This window comes from Pelobates fuscus, chromosome 12 (assembly GCF_036172605.1).
Source record: "Pelobates fuscus isolate aPelFus1 chromosome 12, aPelFus1.pri, whole genome shotgun sequence".
NCBI classification, from domain to species: Eukaryota; Metazoa; Chordata; class Amphibia; order Anura; family Pelobatidae; genus Pelobates; species Pelobates fuscus.
Genome location: NC_086328.1, coordinates 139177841 through 139197108, shown reverse-complemented (window position 1 = coordinate 139197108; position 19268 = coordinate 139177841). Strand labels below are relative to the sequence as shown.

The 19268-nt window shown below is 43.4% G+C and overlaps 1 protein-coding gene across 1 annotated transcript; it reads left to right on the top strand.

Moving 5' to 3' along the window:
* The first annotated feature begins 3235 nt into the window (after nucleotides 1-3235).
* TSSC4 (tumor suppressing subtransferable candidate 4) lies at nucleotides 3236-15516 on the top strand. Its single transcript, XM_063438585.1, has 3 exons — nucleotides 3236-3336; nucleotides 5868-5940; nucleotides 14119-15516. The coding sequence occupies exon 3, from the start codon at nucleotides 14194-14196 to the stop codon at nucleotides 15118-15120; it is 927 nt and encodes a 308-aa protein (XP_063294655.1). The 5' UTR covers nucleotides 3236-3336; nucleotides 5868-5940; nucleotides 14119-14193; the 3' UTR covers nucleotides 15121-15516.
* The last annotated feature ends 3752 nt before the right edge of the window (nucleotides 15517-19268 follow it).

Below are 19268 nucleotides of genomic sequence, written 5' to 3'. Positions count from 1 at the left end.
CCTTTATTTTATTATATCGCTGTTTAGTACATATTCCCTTTATTTTATTATATCGCTGTTTAGTACATATTCCCTTTATTTTATTATATCACTGTTTAGTACATATTCCCTTTTATTTTATTATATCACTGTTTAGTACATATTCCCTTTATTTTATTATATCACCGTTTAGTTCATATTCCCTTTATTTTACTATATCATTGTTTAGTACATATTCCCTTTATTTTATTATATCATTGTTTAGTACATATTCCCTTTATTTTATTATATCACCGTTTAGTACATATTCCCTTTATTTTATTATATCACTGTTTAGTTCATATTCCCTTTATTTTATTATATCGCTGTTTAGTACATATTCCCTTTATTTTATTATATCACTGTTTAGTACATATTCCCTTTATTTTATTATATCGCTGTTTAGTACATATTCCCTTTATTTTATTATATCATTGTTTAGTACATATTCCCTTTATTTTATTATATCATTGTTTAGCACATATTCCCTTTATTTTATTATATCATTGTTTAGTACATATTCCCTTTATTTTATTATATCACCGTTTAGTACATATTCCCTTTATTTTATTATATCATTGTTTAGTACATATTCCCTTTATTTTATTATATCATTGTTTAGTTCATATTCCCTTTATTTTATTATATCATTGTTTAGTTCATATTCCCTTTATTTTATTATATCACTGTTTAGTACATATTCCCTTTATTTTATTATATCATTGTTTAGTTCATATTCCCTTTATTTTATTATATCATTGTTTAGTACATATTCCCTTTATTTTATTATATCATTGTTTAGCACATATTCCCTTTATTTTATTATATCATTGTTTAGTACATATTCCCTTTATTTTATTATATCACCGTTTAGTACATATTCCCTTAATTTTATTATATCATTGTTTAGTACATATTCCCTTTATTTTATTATATCATTGTTTAGTTCATATTCCCTTTATTTTATTATATCATTGTTTAGTTCATATTCCCTTTATTTTATTATATCGCTGTTTAGTACATATTCCCTTTATTTTATTATATCATTGTTTAGTTCATATTCCCTTTATTTTATTATATCACTGTTTAGTACATATTCCCTTTATTTTATTATATCATTGTTTAGTACATATTCCCTTTATTTTATTATATCATTGTTTAGTACATATTCCCTTTATTTTATTATATCACCGTTTAGTACATATTCCCTTTATTTTATTATATCGCTGTTTAGTACATATTCCCTTTATTTTATTATATCGCTGTTTAGTTCATATTCCCTTTATTTTATTATATCATTGTTTAGTACATATTCCCTTTATTTTATTATATCACTGTTTAGTTCATATTCCCTTTATTTTATTATATCACTGTTTAGTACATATTCCCTTTATTTTATTATATCATTGTTTAGTACATATTCCCTTTATTTTATTATATCATTGTTTAGTACATATTCCCTTTATTTTATTATATCATTGTTTAGTTCATATTCCCTTTATTTTATTATATCGCTGTTTAGTACATATTCCCTTTATTTTATTATATCATTGTTTAGTACATATTCCCTTTATTTTATTATATCACTGTTTAGTTCATATTCCCTTTATTTTATTATATCACTGTTTAGCACATATTCCCTTTATTTTATTATATCGCTGTTTAGTACATATTCCCTTTATTTTATTATATCACTGTTTAGTACATATTCCCTTTATTTTATTATATCGCTGTTTAGTACATATTCCCTTTATTTTATTATATCATTGTTTAGTACATATTCCCTTTATTTTATTATATCACCGTTTAGTACATATTCCCTTTATTTTATTATATCACTGTTTAGTTCATATTCCCTTTATTTTATTATATCGCTGTTTAGTACATATTCCCTTTATTTTATTATATCATTGTTTAGTACATATTCCCTTTATTTTATTATATCACCGTTTAGTACATATTCCCTTTATTTTATTATATCGCTGTTTAGTACATATTCCCTTTATTTTATTATATCATTGTTTAGTACATATTCCCTTTATTTTATTATATCACTGTTTAGTTCATATTCCCTTTATTTTATTATATCACTGTTTAGCACATATTCCCTTTATTTTATTATATCGCTGTTTAGTACATATTCCCTTTATTTTATTATATCACTGTTTAGTACATATTCCCTTTATTTTATTATATCGCTGTTTAGTACATATTCCCTTTATTTTATTATATCATTGTTTAGTACATATTCCCTTTATTTTATTATATCACCGTTTAGTACATATTCCCTTTATTTTATTATATCACTGTTTAGTACATATTCCCTTTATTTTATTATATCGCTGTTTAGTACATATTCCCTTTATTTTATTATATCATTGTTTAGTACATATTCCCTTTATTTTATTATATCACCGTTTAGTACATATTCCCTTTATTTTATTATATCACTGTTTAGTTCATATTCCCTTTATTTTATTATATCGCTGTTTAGTACATATTCCCTTTATTTTATTATATCATTGTTTAGTACATATTCCCTTTATTTTATTATATCATTGTTTAGTACATATTCCCTTTATTTTATTATATCATTGTTTAGTTCATATTCCCTTTATTTTATTATATCGCTCTTTAGTTCATATTCCCTTTATTTTATTATATCACTGTTTAGCACATATTCCCTTTATTTTATTATATCACCGTTTAGTACATATTCCTTTATTACATTATATTTTATTACATTTTATTTTATTATATATTTTATTATATTTTATGATATTTTATTTTATGATATTTTATTCTATATTTTATATTATTCTATTTTATGATATTTTATTTTATATTTTATATTATTCTATTTTATGATATTTTATTTTATGATATTTTATGATATTTTATTCTATTTTATTATATTATATTTTAAAATATTTAATTTATTTTATTATATTATATTTTATGATATTTTATTTTATTTTATTATATTATATTTTATTTTATGATATTTTATTTTATTTTATTATATTATATTTTATTTTATGATATTTTATTTTATATATAATTGGCTGTTTGTCACAATTCTCTAATTATTTTAGTTCAGATTATTTTGGTCTCCGTAAAGATGGCCGCCATCCCTCGGTCATCAAACAGCGTTTCTCTCTAGTGTGTATCACTCTGCAGCATCAAACAGGACGTGACGTCATCTTCCCGCGCTCCCGCTCTGTGGTTCGAACTCTGACCCCGAGTGATGGAGGCGGCCAGGCAGAGGGAAACCGTGATCAGCGAGCTGAGAGCCATCCAGGGCAGCACTTCCGGCCTGTGAGACCCCCAACCGCAATATACCATATATACTGATATAATGTAACCATAGCAACCATAATATGATATATACTGATACAATGTAACCATAGCAACCATAATATGATATATACTGATACAATGTAACCATAGCAACCATAATATGATATATACTGATACAATGTAACCATAGCAACCATAATATGATATATACTGATACAATGTAACCATAGCAACCATACTATAATATATACTGATACAATGTAACCATAGGAACCATAATATTATATATACTGATACAATGTAACTATAGCAACCATAATATGATATATACTGATATAATGTAACCATAGCAACCATAATATGATATATACTGATATAATGTAACCATAGCAACCATAATATGATATATACTGATAATGTAACCATAGCAACCATAATATGATATATACTGATATAATGTAACCATAGCAACCATAATATGATATATACTGATATAATGTAACCATAGCAACCATAATATGATATATACTGATACAATGTAACCATAGCAACCATAATATGATATATACTGATACAATGTAACCATAGCAACCATACTATAATATATACTGATACAATGTAACCATAGGAACCATAATATTATATATACTGATACAATGTAACTATAGCAACCATAATATGATATATACTGATATAATGTAACCATAGCAACCATAATATGATATATACTGATATAATGTAACCATAGCAACCATAATATGATATATACTGATAATGTAACCATAGCAACCATAATATGATATATACTGATATAATGTAACCATAGCAACCATAATATGATATATACTGATACAATGTAACCATAGCAACCATAATGATATATACTGATACAATGTAACCATAGCAACCATAATATGATATATACTGATACAATGTAACCATAGCAACCATAATATGATATATACTGATACAATGTAACCATAGCAACCATAATATGATATATACTGATACAATGTAACCATAGCAACCATACTATAATATATATACTGATACAATGTAACCATAGGAACCATAATATAATATATACTGATACAATGTAACCATAGCAACCATATGATATATACTGATACAATGTAACCATAATATATATATACTGATACAATGTAACCATAGGAACCATAATATATACTGATACAATGTAACCATAGGAACCATAATATATTATTGATGTAGAATTATTAAAAAAATCTTATTGTATTTATATTGAATTGCTGCTCTAACTCTGTATTAACCTGATACTGTGACAAATCCTCCATTTTGTCCTCATAACCTGACTTCTTCATATGAAAACTACATTACATGACAGTATTTCTCAGCACATCTAATACAATAGACAAGGACTGTATTCTCCATAAGGATATGACTAACCCAGGAACTGTTGAATTTCCCCTAACTCGCAACATAGTATAATTTAAAGGCCATGAGAACACAGTAGTAATGAAATGTTCTATTCATAAGAGACCTTGCACCTAACCACGAGATTTGACATCACCGACCGAGTAAAATGACGCTCAAGACCCCTTGTCCCCCACCCGTGTCCGAAAAAGTACCACCTCTTGGTGGGTGGACACGGGACTAACCACTTAGCTTTTGATCCAATTAATTATATTGATAGGTGGACACTAACCCAGACACTTAACAATTAATCCAATTAATGATGTTTATTCACTGATATCTTGATAATCAATGATGACGAAAATGTCTCTTAAAAGGGCCTGCGCGCCCGCTGATTCTGCACTTGCCAATAAATTTCCTCGAAGTTATTTTAACCTGAACTCCGTGTGTCAGACTGAATTACTTCAGCGTATATACGCAATTCAATTCTCTTTAATTTGGACAGGAACAGATAGACACTTAAACATTTTGGTTTACTGAAAAAGTACCATAACATTATTATGGTTACTATTGTTACATTGTATCAGTATATATTATATTATGGTTCCTATGGTTACATTGTATCAGTATATATATATTATGGTTCCTATGGTTACATTGTATCAGTATATATTATATTATGGTTACTATGGTTACATTGTATCAGTATATATATTGTATTATGGTTCCTATGGTTACATTGTATCAGCACTGCCAGCCTGTAAATACAATGTAACAATAATATAAAACTGATACAGAGTGTAATATGTATGGATGTTTATTACCGACCCCTAATGCGGGTGGTGGATATAATGGGACCCAGAGGAGCTGAGTTCATGTATATTCTATAAAAAAAGGGTGATAGTCACAGCTACTATATTATATAATGTATGGATGGTTACTATTGACCTCTAATGGGGCCCAGAGGAGCTTTTCACCTGTATATTTTATAAAATTCTCTTAGATCACACAGTGGCTGGCTTGGGGTTTGGGGAATGTAGTCACCAGAGGCTAAGCATGTCTACCTGACAGAGTAATGAGACTGTGACAAATGTTTGTTGTTCTGTGTCCAGTATTGTATCTTTCACTTAGTCTTCTTTTAACTTTTATTTCAGTGTGAAATCTCTGAGAGTGCTGGTTAAATTCACAGATCCTGAGAAAGGAGAACTGAGCCAGGCCCAAAACCAGGTAACATGAAAAGAGAGAACATATTTTACTTAATCAGTAATAATGTAACTAGACACTGTCTGGGTTATTCAGTAATAATGTAACTAGACACTGTCAGTAATAATGTAACTAGACACTGTCAGTAATAATGGAACTAGACACTGTCAGTAATAATGGAACTAGACACTGTCAGTAATAATGGAACTAGACACTGTCAGTAATAATGGAACTAGACACTGTCAGTAATAATGGAACTAGACACTGTCTGGGTAATTCAGTAATAATGGAACTAGACTAAAAGGGGAAGGAGGCGGAGGAAAAATAAATAAAACTAGGGGGGTAGGTAGTAGGAGGAAAATGGAAAAACTTGGGGGTGAGGGGAAGGAAAAACTAGGGGGAGGTGGGCAGAGGGTAAGGGAAAAGCTAGGGGGGGAGGAGGAAAAAGGAAAGTTAGGGGACTGGGGCGGAGGAAAAAGGAAAGCTAGGGGAGGGGGGCGGAGGAAAAAGGAAAGCTAGGGGGAGGGGGCGAAGGAAAACTGAAAGCTAGGGGAGGGGGCGAAGGAAAAAGGAAAGCTAGGGGAGGGGGCGAAGGAAAAAGGAAAGCTAGGGGAGGGGGCGAAGGAAAACGGAAAGCTAGGGGGAGGGGGGCGAAGGAAAACTGAAAGCTAGGGGGAGGGGGGCGAAGGAAAACAAAGCTAGGGGAGGGGGCGAAGAAAAACAAAGCTAGGGGAGGGGGCGAAGGAAAACTGAAAGCTAGGGGAGGGGGCGAAGGAAAACTGAAAGCTAGGGGAGGGGGCGAAGGAAAACTGAAAGCTAGGGGAGGGGGCGAAGGAAAACTGAAAGCTAGGGGGAGGGGGCGAAGGAAAACTGAAAGCTAGGGGGAGGGGGCGAAGGAAAACTGAAAGCTAGGGGGAGGGGGCGAAGGAAAACTGAAAGCTAGGGGGAGGGGGCGAAGGAAAACTGAAAGCTAGGGGGAGGGGGCGAAGGAAAACTGAAAGCTAGGGGGAGGGGGCGAAGGAAAACTGAAAGCTAGGGGGAGGGGGCGAAGGAAAACTGAAAGCTAGGGGGAGGGGGCGAAGGAAAACTGAAAGCTAGGGGGAGGGGGCGAAGGAAAACTGAAAGCTAGGGGGAGGGGGCGAAGGAAAACTGAAAGCTAGGGGGAGGGGGCGAAGGAAAACTGAAAGCTAGGGGGAGGGGGCGAAGGAAAACTGAAAGCTAGGGGGAGGGGGCGAAGGAAAACTGAAAGCTAGGGGGAGGGGGCGAAGGAAAACTGAAAGCTAGGGGGAGGGGGCGAAGGAAAACTGAAAGCTAGGGGGAGGGGGCGAAGGAAAAAGGAAAGCTAGGGGGAGGGGGCGAAGGAAAAAGGAAAGCTAGGGGGAGGGGGCGAAGGAAAAAGGAAAGCTAGGGGGAGGGGGCGAAGGAAAAAGGAAAGCTAGGGGGAGGGGGCGAAGGAAAAAGGAAAGCTAGGGGGAGGGGGCGAAGGAAAAAGGAAAGCTAGGGGGAGGGGGCGAAGGAAAAAGGAAAGCTAGGGGGAGGGGGCGAAGGAAAAAGGAAAGCTAGGGGGAGGGGGCGAAGGAAAAAGGAAAGCTAGGGGGAGGGGGCGAAGGAAAAAGGAAAGCTAGGGGGAGGGGGCGAAGGAAAAAGGAAAGCTAGGGGGAGGGGGCGAAGGAAAAAGGAAAGCTAGGGGGAGGGGGCGAAGGAAAAAGGAAAGCTAGGGGGAGGGGGCGAAGGAAAAAGGAAAGCTAGGGGGAGGGGGCGAAGGAAAAAGGAAAGCTAGGGGGAGGAGGCGAAGGAAAACTGAAAGCTAGGGGGAGGGGGCGAAGGAAAACTGAAAGCTAGGGGAGGGGGCGAAGGAAAACTGAAAGCTAGGGGAGGGGGCGAAGGAAAACTGAAAGCTAGGGGGACGCGGGGGCGAAGGAAAACAAAGCTAGGGGGACGCGGGGGCGAAGGAAAACAAAGCTAGGGGGACGCGGGGGCGAAGGAAAACAAAGCTAGGGGGACGCGGGGGCGAAGGAAAACAAAGCTAGGGGGACGCGGGGGCGAAGGAAAACAAAGCTAGGGGGACGCGGGGGCGAAGGAAAACAAAGCTAGGGGGACGCGGGGGCGAAGGAAAACAAAGCTAGGGGGACGCGGGGGCGAAGGAAAACAAAGCTAGGGGGACGCGGGGGCGAAGGAAAACAAAGCTAGGGGGACGCGGGGGCGAAGGAAAACAAAGCTAGGGGGACGCGGGGGCGAAGGAAAACTGAAAGCTAGGGGGACGCGGGGGCGAAGGAAAACAGAAAGCTAGGGGGACGCGGGGGCGAAGGAAAACTGAAAGCTAGGGGGACGCGGGGGCGAAGGAAAACTGAAAGCTAGGGGGACGCGGGGGCGAAGGAAAACTGAAAGCTAGGGGGACGCGGGGGCGAAGGAAAACTGAAAGCTAGGGGGACGCGGGGGCGAAGGAAAACTGAAAGCTAGGGGGACGCGGGGGCGAAGGAAAACTGAAAGCTAGGGGGACGCGGGGGCGAAGGAAAACTGAAAGCTAGGGGGACGCGGGGGCGAAGGAAAACTGAAAGCTAGGGGGACGCGGGGGCGAAGGAAAACTGAAAGCTAGGGGGACGCGGGGGCGAAGGAAAACTGAAAGCTAGGGGGACGCGGGGGCGAAGGAAAACTGAAAGCTAGGGGGACGCGGGGGCGAAGGAAAACTGAAAGCTAGGGGGACGCGGGGGCGAAGGAAAACTGAAAGCTAGGGGGACGCGGGGGCGAAGGAAAACTGAAAGCTAGGGGGACGCGGGGGCGAAGGAAAACTGAAAGCTAGGGGGACGCGGGGGCGAAGGAAAACTGAAAGCTAGGGGGACGCGGGGGCGAAGGAAAACTGAAAGCTAGGGGGACGCGGGGGCGAAGGAAAACTGAAAGCTAGGGGGACGCGGGGGCGAAGGAAAACTGAAAGCTAGGGGGACGCGGGGGCGAAGGAAAACTGAAAGCTAGGGGGACGCGGGGGCGAAGGAAAACTGAAAGCTAGGGGGACGCGGGGGCGAAGGAAAACTGAAAGCTAGGGGGACGCGGGGGCGAAGGAAAACTGAAAGCTAGGGGGACGCGGGGGCGAAGGAAAACTGAAAGCTAGGGGGACGCGGGGGCGAAGGAAAACTGAAAGCTAGGGGGACGCGGGGGCGAAGGAAAACTGAAAGCTAGGGGGACGCGGGGGCGAAGGAAAACTGAAAGCTAGGGGGACGCGGGGGCGAAGGAAAACTGAAAGCTAGGGGGACGCGGGGGCGAAGGAAAACTGAAAGCTAGGGGGACGCGGGGGCGAAGGAAAACTGAAAGCTAGGGGGACGCGGGGGCGAAGGAAAACTGAAAGCTAGGGGGACGCGGGGGCGAAGGAAAACTGAAAGCTAGGGGGACGCGGGGGCGAAGGAAAACTGAAAGCTAGGGGGACGCGGGGGCGAAGGAAAACTGAAAGCTAGGGGGACGCGGGGGCGAAGGAAAACTGAAAGCTAGGGGGACGCGGGGGCGAAGGAAAACTGAAAGCTAGGGGGACGCGGGGGCGAAGGAAAACTGAAAGCTAGGGGGACGCGGGGGCGAAGGAAAACTGAAAGCTAGGGGGACGCGGGGGCGAAGGAAAACTGAAAGCTAGGGGGACGCGGGGGCGAAGGAAAACTGAAAGCTAGGGGGACGCGGGGGCGAAGGAAAACTGAAAGCTAGGGGGACGCGGGGGCGAAGGAAAACTGAAAGCTAGGGGGACGCGGGGGCGAAGGAAAACTGAAAGCTAGGGGGACGCGGGGGCGAAGGAAAACTGAAAGCTAGGGGGACGCGGGGGCGAAGGAAAACTGAAAGCTAGGGGGACGCGGGGGCGAAGGAAAACTGAAAGCTAGGGGGACGCGGGGGCGAAGGAAAACTGAAAGCTAGGGGGACGCGGGGGCGAAGGAAAACTGAAAGCTAGGGGGACGCGGGGGCGAAGGAAAACTGAAAGCTAGGGGGACGCGGGGGCGAAGGAAAACTGAAAGCTAGGGGGACGCGGGGGCGAAGGAAAACTGAAAGCTAGGGGGACGCGGGGGCGAAGGAAAACTGAAAGCTAGGGGGACGCGGGGGCGAAGGAAAACTGAAAGCTAGGGGGACGCGGGGGCGAAGGAAAACTGAAAGCTAGGGGGACGCGGGGGCGAAGGAAAACTGAAAGCTAGGGGGACGCGGGGGCGAAGGAAAACTGAAAGCTAGGGGGACGCGGGGGCGAAGGAAAACTGAAAGCTAGGGGGACGCGGGGGCGAAGGAAAACTGAAAGCTAGGGGGACGCGGGGGCGAAGGAAAACTGAAAGCTAGGGGGACGCGGGGGCGAAGGAAAACTGAAAGCTAGGGGGACGCGGGGGCGAAGGAAAACTGAAAGCTAGGGGGACGCGGGGGCGAAGGAAAACTGAAAGCTAGGGGGACGCGGGGGCGAAGGAAAACTGAAAGCTAGGGGGACGCGGGGGCGAAGGAAAACTGAAAGCTAGGGGGACGCGGGGGCGAAGGAAAACTGAAAGCTAGGGGGACGCGGGGGCGAAGGAAAACTGAAAGCTAGGGGGACGCGGGGGCGAAGGAAAACTGAAAGCTAGGGGGACGCGGGGGCGAAGGAAAACTGAAAGCTAGGGGACGCGGGGGCGAAGGAAAACTGAAAGCTAGGGGGACGCGGGGGCGAAGGAAAACTGAAAGCTAGGGGGACGCGGGGGCGAAGGAAAACTGAAAGCTAGGGGACGCGGGGGCGAAGGAAAACTGAAAGCTAGGGGGACGCGGGGGCGAAGGAAAACTGAAAGCTAGGGGGACGCGGGGGCGAAGGAAAACTGAAAGCTAGGGGGACGCGGGGGCGAAGGAAAACTGAAAGCTAGGGGGAAGCGGGGGCGAAGGAAAACTGAAAGCTAGGGGACGCGGGGGCGAAGGAAAACTGAAAGCTAGGGGGACGCGGGGGCGAAGGAAAACTGAAAGCTAGGGGGACGCGGGGGCGAAGGAAAACTGAAAGCTAGGGGACGCGGGGGCGAAGGAAAACTGAAAGCTAGGGGGACGCGGGGGCGAAGGAAAACTGAAAGCTAGGGGGACGCGGGGGCGAAGGAAAACTGAAAGCTAGGGGGACGCGGGGGCGAAGGAAAACTGAAAGCTAGGGGGACGCGGGGGCGAAGGAAAACTGAAAGCTAGGGGGACGCGGGGGCGAAGGAAAACTGAAAGCTAGGGGGACGCGGGGGCGAAGGAAAACTGAAAGCTAGGGGGACGCGGGGGCGAAGGAAAACTGAAAGCTAGGGGGACGCGGGGGCGAAGGAAAACTGAAAGCTAGGGGGACGCGGGGGCGAAGGAAAACTGAAAGCTAGGGGGACGCGGGGGCGAAGGAAAACTGAAAGCTAGGGGGAGGCGGGGGCGAAGGAAAACTGAAAGCTAGGGGGAGGCGGGGGCGAAGGAAAACTGAAAGCTAGGGGGAGGCGGGGGCGAAGGAAAACTGAAAGCTAGGGGGAGGCGGGGGCGAAGGAAAACTGAAAGCTAGGGGGAGGCGGGGGCGAAGGAAAACTGAAAGCTAGGGGGAGGCGGGGGCGAAGGAAAACTGAAAGCTAGGGGGAGGCGGGGGCGAAGGAAAACTGAAAGCTAGGGGGAGGCGGGGGCGAAGGAAAACTGAAAGCTAGGGGGAGGCGGGGGCGAAGGAAAACTGAAAGCTAGGGGGAGGCGGGGGCGAAGGAAAACTGAAAGCTAGGGGGAGGCGGGGGCGAAGGAAAACTGAAAGCTAGGGGGAGGCGGGGGCGAAGGAAAACTGAAAGCTAGGGGGAGGCGGGGGCGAAGGAAAACTGAAAGCTAGGGGGAGGCGGGGGCGAAGGAAAACTGAAAGCTAGGGGGAGGCGGGGGCGAAGGAAAACTGAAAGCTAGGGGGAGGCGGGGGCGAAGGAAAACTGAAAGCTAGGGGGAGGCGGGGGCGAAGGAAAACTGAAAGCTAGGGGGAGGCGGGGGCGAAGGAAAACTGAAAGCTAGGGGGAGGCGGGGGCGAAGGAAAACTGAAAGCTAGGGGGAGGCGGGGGCGAAGGAAAACTGAAAGCTAGGGGGAGGCGGGGGCGAAGGAAAACTGAAAGCTAGGGGGAGGCGGGGGCGAAGGAAAACTGAAAGCTAGGGGGAGGCGGGGGCGAAGGAAAACTGAAAGCTAGGGGGAGGCGGGGGCGAAGGAAAACTGAAAGCTAGGGGGAGGCGGGGGCGAAGGAAAACTGAAAGCTAGGGGGAGGCGGGGGCGAAGGAAAACTGAAAGCTAGGGGGAGGCGGGGGCGAAGGAAAACTGAAAGCTAGGGGGAGGCGGGGGCGAAGGAAAACTGAAAGCTAGGGGGAGGCGGGGGCGAAGGAAAACTGAAAGCTAGGGGGAGGCGGGGGCGAAGGAAAACTGAAAGCTAGGGGGAGGCGGGGGCGAAGGAAAACTGAAAGCTAGGGGGAGGCGGGGGCGAAGGAAAACGGAAAGCTAGGGGGAGGCGGGGGCGAAGGAAAATGAAAGCTAGGGGGAGGCGGGGGCGAAGGAAAAGAAAGCTAGGGGGAGGCGGGGGCGAAGGAAAAAGGAAAGCTAGGGGGAGGCGGGGGCGAAGGAAAAAGGAAAGCTAGGGGGAGGCGGGGGCGAAGGAAAAAGGAAAGCTAGGGGGAGGCGGGGGCGAAGGAAAAAGGAAAGCTAGGGGGAGGCGGGGGCGAAGGAAAAAGGAAAGCTAGGGGGAGGCGGGGGCGAAGGAAAAAGGAAAGCTAGGGGGAGGCGGGGGCGAAGGAAAAAGGAAAGCTAGGGGGAGGCGGGGGCGAAGGAAAAAGGAAAGCTAGGGGGAGGCGGGGGCGAAGGAAAAAGGAAAGCTAGGGGGAGGCGGGGGCGAAGGAAAAAGGAAAGCTAGGGGGAGGCGGGGGCGAAGGAAAAAGGAAAGCTAGGGGGAGGCGGGGGCGAAGGAAAAAGGAAAGCTAGGGGGAGGCGGGGGCGAAGGAAAAAGGAAAGCTAGGGGGAGGCGGGGGCGAAGGAAAAAGGAAAGCTAGGGGGAGGCGGGGGCGAAGGAAAAAGGAAAGCTAGGGGGAGGCGGGGGCGAAGGAAAAAGGAAAGCTAGGGGGAGGCGGGGGCGAAGGAAAAAGGAAAGCTAGGGGGAGGCGGGGGCGAAGGAAAAAGGAAAGCTAGGGGGAGGCGGGGGCGAAGGAAAAAGGAAAGCTAGGGGGAGGCGGGGGCGAAGGAAAAAGGAAAGCTAGGGGGAGGCGGGGGCGAAGGAAAAAGGAAAGCTAGGGGAATGGGGGGGCGGAGGAAAAAGGAAAGCTAGGGGTTGGGTGGCGGAGGAAAAAAACTAGGGGAAGGGAGGAAGAAAAAGGGGCGGAGGAAAAAGGAAAGCTAGGGTAATGGGGGGCGGAGGAAAAAGGAAAGCTAGGGGTTGGGTGGCGGAGGAAAAAGGAAAAAAACTAGGGGAAGGGAGGAAGAAAAGGGGGCGGAGGAAAAAGGAAAAAAAAAACGAGGGAGGCCCTTGTTTCTACAGTCATTTTTAAACAATCTTTAAATGGTTTGATGCTAACACTTCATCAGAGATATTACTAAAGAAATTCCCTTTCTGCATAACCGATGGATTACCATCCATGTTTGTTTTAGGTTTGCTGCTGATCAGGTTTTCACATCCCTTGCACCTGATTAGAGATATTGCCGAAGTAGATAAAGTAGACATTCCCAATAGAAATTTCATGCAGGTTTGTTTGGAATTGACTGACTGAATGTATCACCTGGCACTCTCAGTCAATGAATTTGTTCATACGTAGAACGTATTTAGTGATAACTCTGAGGGGCTGGAATTCATGCACCAGCACTCCGTGTTAAGACATGGTAACAGGGACATAGTGGTACCATAACCATTATAGGATAATCTGAGTACCATAACCACATTATCGGGATGTAGTGGTTCTGGTGCTGAACTGGAGCAATTCTTCAACATGGCACTTTTCAAACTATTTCTTATGGTGTGCAGTTTATTTCTATGAATGTGGTCCAAAATACTTATAATTATAATTATAATTATAAAAACTGCCATTTTCAAGGAGAGAAGATACTGAGATGGTCACGTCCAGCGGGAATGATGGCGTTCCAGTGGAGTGCTGGTGTCCTTCTTACTGACATTATTATTTTATTATTTATATAGCGCCATCACATTCCACAGCGCTGTACATGTAGCTTAGATGTGTTGCTTTGTTGTGTACGTTCAGCTGGTTAAACTGGGTTTCTTTTCTCATCAGGTGTTGGATTCTTTGACTGTTTGGAAATCTCTCTTTGCTGCAGCCTCTCCCCCTCCCACCACAACACCCTGAGCAATGTCTGATCCAGAAAGAAAGGACAACCCCATTCAGCCATTCAGGGCTTTTGCCTTTGAAGCCCGTGCAGACCCTGACACCCTTTCACTCAGTGATTCAGATCCTGAATTATCAGATGAAGCTGATGTTGCGTATAATAGTGCAGAGGAAGAAGATGATTTAGAAGATGCTGCTGAACCAGATAGAGTAGAAAGGCCACCTGTAGTGCCTTTCACTTTAAAGGGGACCGATGCTACTTTTTTTCAGCGTAGCCAAGGCATCTTTGGAGCCCTGAAGGAAGTGCAAATGCATTTGCCTCCTGGGCAGAAAATTGAGAGAGTCAAACATCAGAGTAGCTCATCGGATGATGAGGCAACCGAAACTCCCAAGCCAAAAAAGCCATTAGAGAAAAGTCAGTCAAAGGATATCACAGATTCTCATTCACCAAATGCTGGTAAATCTGGTCAGGTGTCTCAGCAGTCAGGTGCAGTAGATACAGCAAAGTCTGCTTCTACAATGCCAGATTACTTGACACACCCAGAGCGCTGGACTAAATACAGTCTGGAGCAAGTGCCAGAATCAAGTGACCATATCAACCGTAATGCTGCCCTGAGTTTCTTAGCAGAGTTAAAGCAGAAAAAGGATGCGAAGACTGTGTCACCTGATCCATGTTCTCTTCCTTTCAATCAAGACTCTTCCAGCAGTGGAGGCGGAAGGATTCTCTTCTCAAAGCCTCTAAAGGTTGCTCGGGGCATTGGTGAGAAAAGCGAGTCACATTCACCACACATGAGTGTTTCTGGAGGATGGGAAGAGGAAGTGCATGAGAAGAGTGAGGCAACAGCGGATACGGCAGAAAGCTCCTCCTTGGGGTTTCATGGAGTAAAAAAACGTAACCGAAAAAACATCCGCACAAAAGCCAACTTAAGTGGAGAGGAGAACTCTGAGTGAATACTTAAATTGAGATACTCTGCTCCAGAGTAACCCATTGTATGATAGTAGCTTCATTTCCTCTGACTTGTGTATAAAGTTTTGAAGTTTTATGATGCTTGTTATTTTTTTTCTTGTGAAATTTAACCCTTCTGTTATTTGAACAGATCTACAGTGTTGTTGAAAGTCTTGAAATCAAATAAGAGCAGGTAGAGGAAATGTAATGCTTGCCGACCCCATATTAAAATGACTTCTAGTTGTATATGGAGATACAGGCTTGTACACACCTGGTTTGCACTGCAGCATATGGCATTGTTTGAAGCCCACCCTTCGTTACTGAAAACTCAGCCTGCCTTGTACCCATCTTTATCCATCAGTTTTATAGTGACTACTCCTATTAAATGTTATAAAATATTAGGGAGATTTATTTTTGAATCTTTACCACATGTCTAATTCAATGATAATATACTCTATCTGGACCCAGACCTTATGCTAATATTGCTATGAGAAAATGATTTATGGAGAGTTCCTCTGTGATTGTGGGGGTCTTTTTTTGTTCGTTCATTTGATCACTGGAAAGATGCCACTGTGGCTCAAACGACTACATTTAATGATGGTCATAAAAGAACTCAACCAGTGTATGTGCCTTTAACATAGGTTTGGCAGATATCACCCAATTTCAACCAGAGGTAAACAAAGTATACATGACAATTCCCCCTAATGCAAGCTGTTATTGATTAATTGAACAAAGGATGTGTGGCTAGCCATGGAGGTGCCAGCGTTGTTGTAGAACTTACCTTTCCCGTATGTCTGTTTGCTTGAGCGAGGGATTAGTCCCTTTTATTCCAGCACATTCACACAGCATGGGTATGCAGTGAATGGTAACAAAAAACCGTGCTATAGAGGCGCTCAAACAATGATAAAATGAAGAATCTAGTATGACTAAGCAGCTCAACACACGTGAAGGTACCTCCAAACCTTAACACAATAACATGCAAAGCAGTGGGGTGATGAGAGTAGAAAGGTCACAACAAACAGGACCCAGTGGAGCGCTAAAGAATATATCAACTCACCCTTTTATAAAGGGATGTAATTGTAGAAAAATCTAAATGGAATGAGATATAATGGAAATAATGGTGTAGTATGTCTGGACTAGGTAGATAAGGAGAGAAGAGTTGTATGGTAATGAACTCACATGGTACAGAGCCTGAAAAAGATAGGCTCAAATCATAGGCGCAGGGGTATTATAAAGCAAATACCAAGCTTCTTCAGTGGCTGTATATCAATCCTCAGAGAAAGGGAGAAAGAAGGACAGTGGACCAAAGTCCTAGTGTATTATCCTCAACACAAAAAATGGATCTGAACAAATACAGAAACTTGCTCACCTTTAAATGAGCCAATCCAAACTGGGCTCTCAGTTAAATGGGCAATGTGCCTTTAAGAGGGCACTACTCTTCTTGTTAGCAGGTAAAGTGGATGCAGGTCAAGGACTCAAATTTAAAAAATAAATTTATTGTAAAACACTTACATAAAAATCAAATAAAAAGCTCCCATAAATAAATGGTGCCAAAATGAGTCCTCTCCCGAGACGCGTTTCACCTTGTACAAAAGGCTTTTTCAATCGGTGTCCTGCTTGAGTTTCCCGCTGGTTTAAATACCCAAAGAGTCCTTTTCAATTGGTTAATGATGTCTTCCGGTTTTCCGAACACAACGAGGGATATTACCATCAGCTGTTGTGTAAGTTCGTGATACCGGAAGTGACGTATCGCGTTTACCGCGACGTCACTTCCGTTTAGATCGTGGCCGCCATATTAGTCATTGGCAAGCCACGAACTCACTCATTGTATCAGTGTATTCAGCATAGCATGGATGAACATAAAAAAAAAAAAAAGGGAAAAAGGAGATCAGTTTGCATCTTGACTCCATGCATATACATGGTATGCAGTGAATGTCCGTGTCTGACACACCTTTTGGGCAGGTATAATATCCAGTGGATTCCTGCAAGCTGCATACAGGTGTTAATTACTTATTCAGTGCATCCATTTAATAAAATGACATACCAGGTGGGTTTGACCTTTTCTATTTAAATGTTACACTCACTCCCTCCCAATGTGAACAAAGCAATAGGTGCTGAATCCAAGCAAACAAGAATTGGCACGATGGAAATGAATCAAAAAATAAGGAATCCACTTTTATTTTGTTAGAATTGTTTCCGTGTATGTGCTATGAATTGTTTTTTTTTGGGGGGGGGAGGGGGGAGTAAAGGATACTATAATAAATCGGGTATAACAAGACAATTATCATAACACATGGCCTTTGGAAAGCATTTTCCCAGGTAGTGTTGAAATCCTGTGTAAGACCTTTGAAGGGCAGAAGGAGCTCGTACGCGGAGCCGCTTGGGTACGTTCACTTTGTGCTGGAAACGCCACTTTCACAAGCCTGCTGTTTGAAAGATTTCAGCGTTCTGACGCCATTGAAACAAAATAGCTGTGTCCCTCTCTGCCATATGCCTCCTAAGACTGGGTGAAATCATAGCTAAACATTCTATAAATTGGCTGATAATGGACTTTAGGTTGGTATTACGATGCCCATCTTTTTCTGTTTTTGCAATTTATGGTTTTATTTTTATATTTTCTTCTTTCTTCACTTGTAACAAAGAGGCTACCTTTCTCTATACCTACCTGCTCGTTGATGGACATTTGTTTCATCCCTGAGGGGTTTTTCAGTGCATCTTGTAATGGATATGTTAAACCATGTCTTCTCTAATTTATGTGGATAGAGTGAGGTGCGATTTTGGTTTTTTGAGGCTATCCTTCCTCTATGCAGCATTTCAACAGTATTTGTTAAAATCACCTATTGCTTATACTTTGAAAAAGCCCATGTGTTATGATAAATGTCCTGTTATACTGATGATTGTATAATAACATTTGGAGCTGTTTGTGCACCTACCTTTTATTATATTAGGCTCACCCACATTATATTATATTATATATATGCTATTTATATAGTATGCTTTGTTTTTCAAATAATTTATAGCAGATGAGAAAACAAAACATTCTAATTTTTTTTTAAAAAAAGTCAATTATTTCACTATTTTTATTGGATTCTGTCTACAACAATCATGTCAAACTCAAAGGCTAGCAAGGGCCATATACACAAGGTTTAACCCCTTAAGGACCAAACTTCTGGAATAAAAGGGAATCATGACATGTCACACATGTCATGTGTCCTTAAGGGGTTAAGTGGGCCACAAAACAAAAATGCAAATTGTTATTGAAATGTAGGTTTGTTTTGAAAAGTACAGTATTAAAAACAAAAAAAGCAACCCCCCTCTACTAAACCCCTGCCCCTGTGTGTTCTCTCCCTCTCCCTAAAATTATTTTAATTTAAATCCACCCAGTTTCCCTACCTTTAGCAGAGCTGGGTGGATGTCTTACCTGGTGTCTACTGGGGCTGCTGGGCAGGTGTACATTCAAACAGGCAGTGAGGAGCATTGATTTTGAGCTCTCCCTGCTAAGCTCCCCCTGCGCCGCAGAGTGATGCCGGGAGCCGGAATGTGACTTCATATTCCGGCTCACGGCATCACTGTGGGAAGCTGAGCACGGAGAGCTACACTCGGCTCCCTCGCCGCGGGCCGCAAACATATTAGTTGTGGGCTGCAAGTTTGACATCCATGGTCTACAATAATCACTGAATGTTCTGCTAAAATTATCCTCGAAACAGTACTTCTGGAAGTTTTAATTTGTCTGTTTTGTTTTGCAGAAAGATAATAACAATGTACAGTAAGTTTCTTTTGTTTTGTATTTTATTTTTCTCTGAGCGAAAGGAAAATATGGCAGATTGCAGGAAGGGTGAATGGAGCAATAAAATGATGCATAGGAAAAAAAAATGCGCACACTCACGATTATTAAAAATAAAATAAATAAAAAAGTGTTCAACTAATTAAAGAAATACAAAGCTGTATTTCTAACATGGTCTCAGCCTTATTTAGGGGACAAAAAGTCCATTAGCAACCAGGAAGTGCCAGCCATTAGAGGCAGTCTTAGTCCTGCAATGTAATCATTGCAGGACTAAGTGGGACAGGGATACTGCACCCAGACCACGTCAGTGAACTAAATGGGATCTGGGTCAATATAGTGTCCCTTTAAATGGCAGGATTGTTCACTAAA

What these genes read in the sequence shown, in the direction of transcription:
- TSSC4 (XM_063438585.1), top strand. Translation starts at nt 14,194, where the DNA reads ATGTCTGATCCAGAAAGAAAGGACAACCCCATTCAGCCATTCAGGGCT.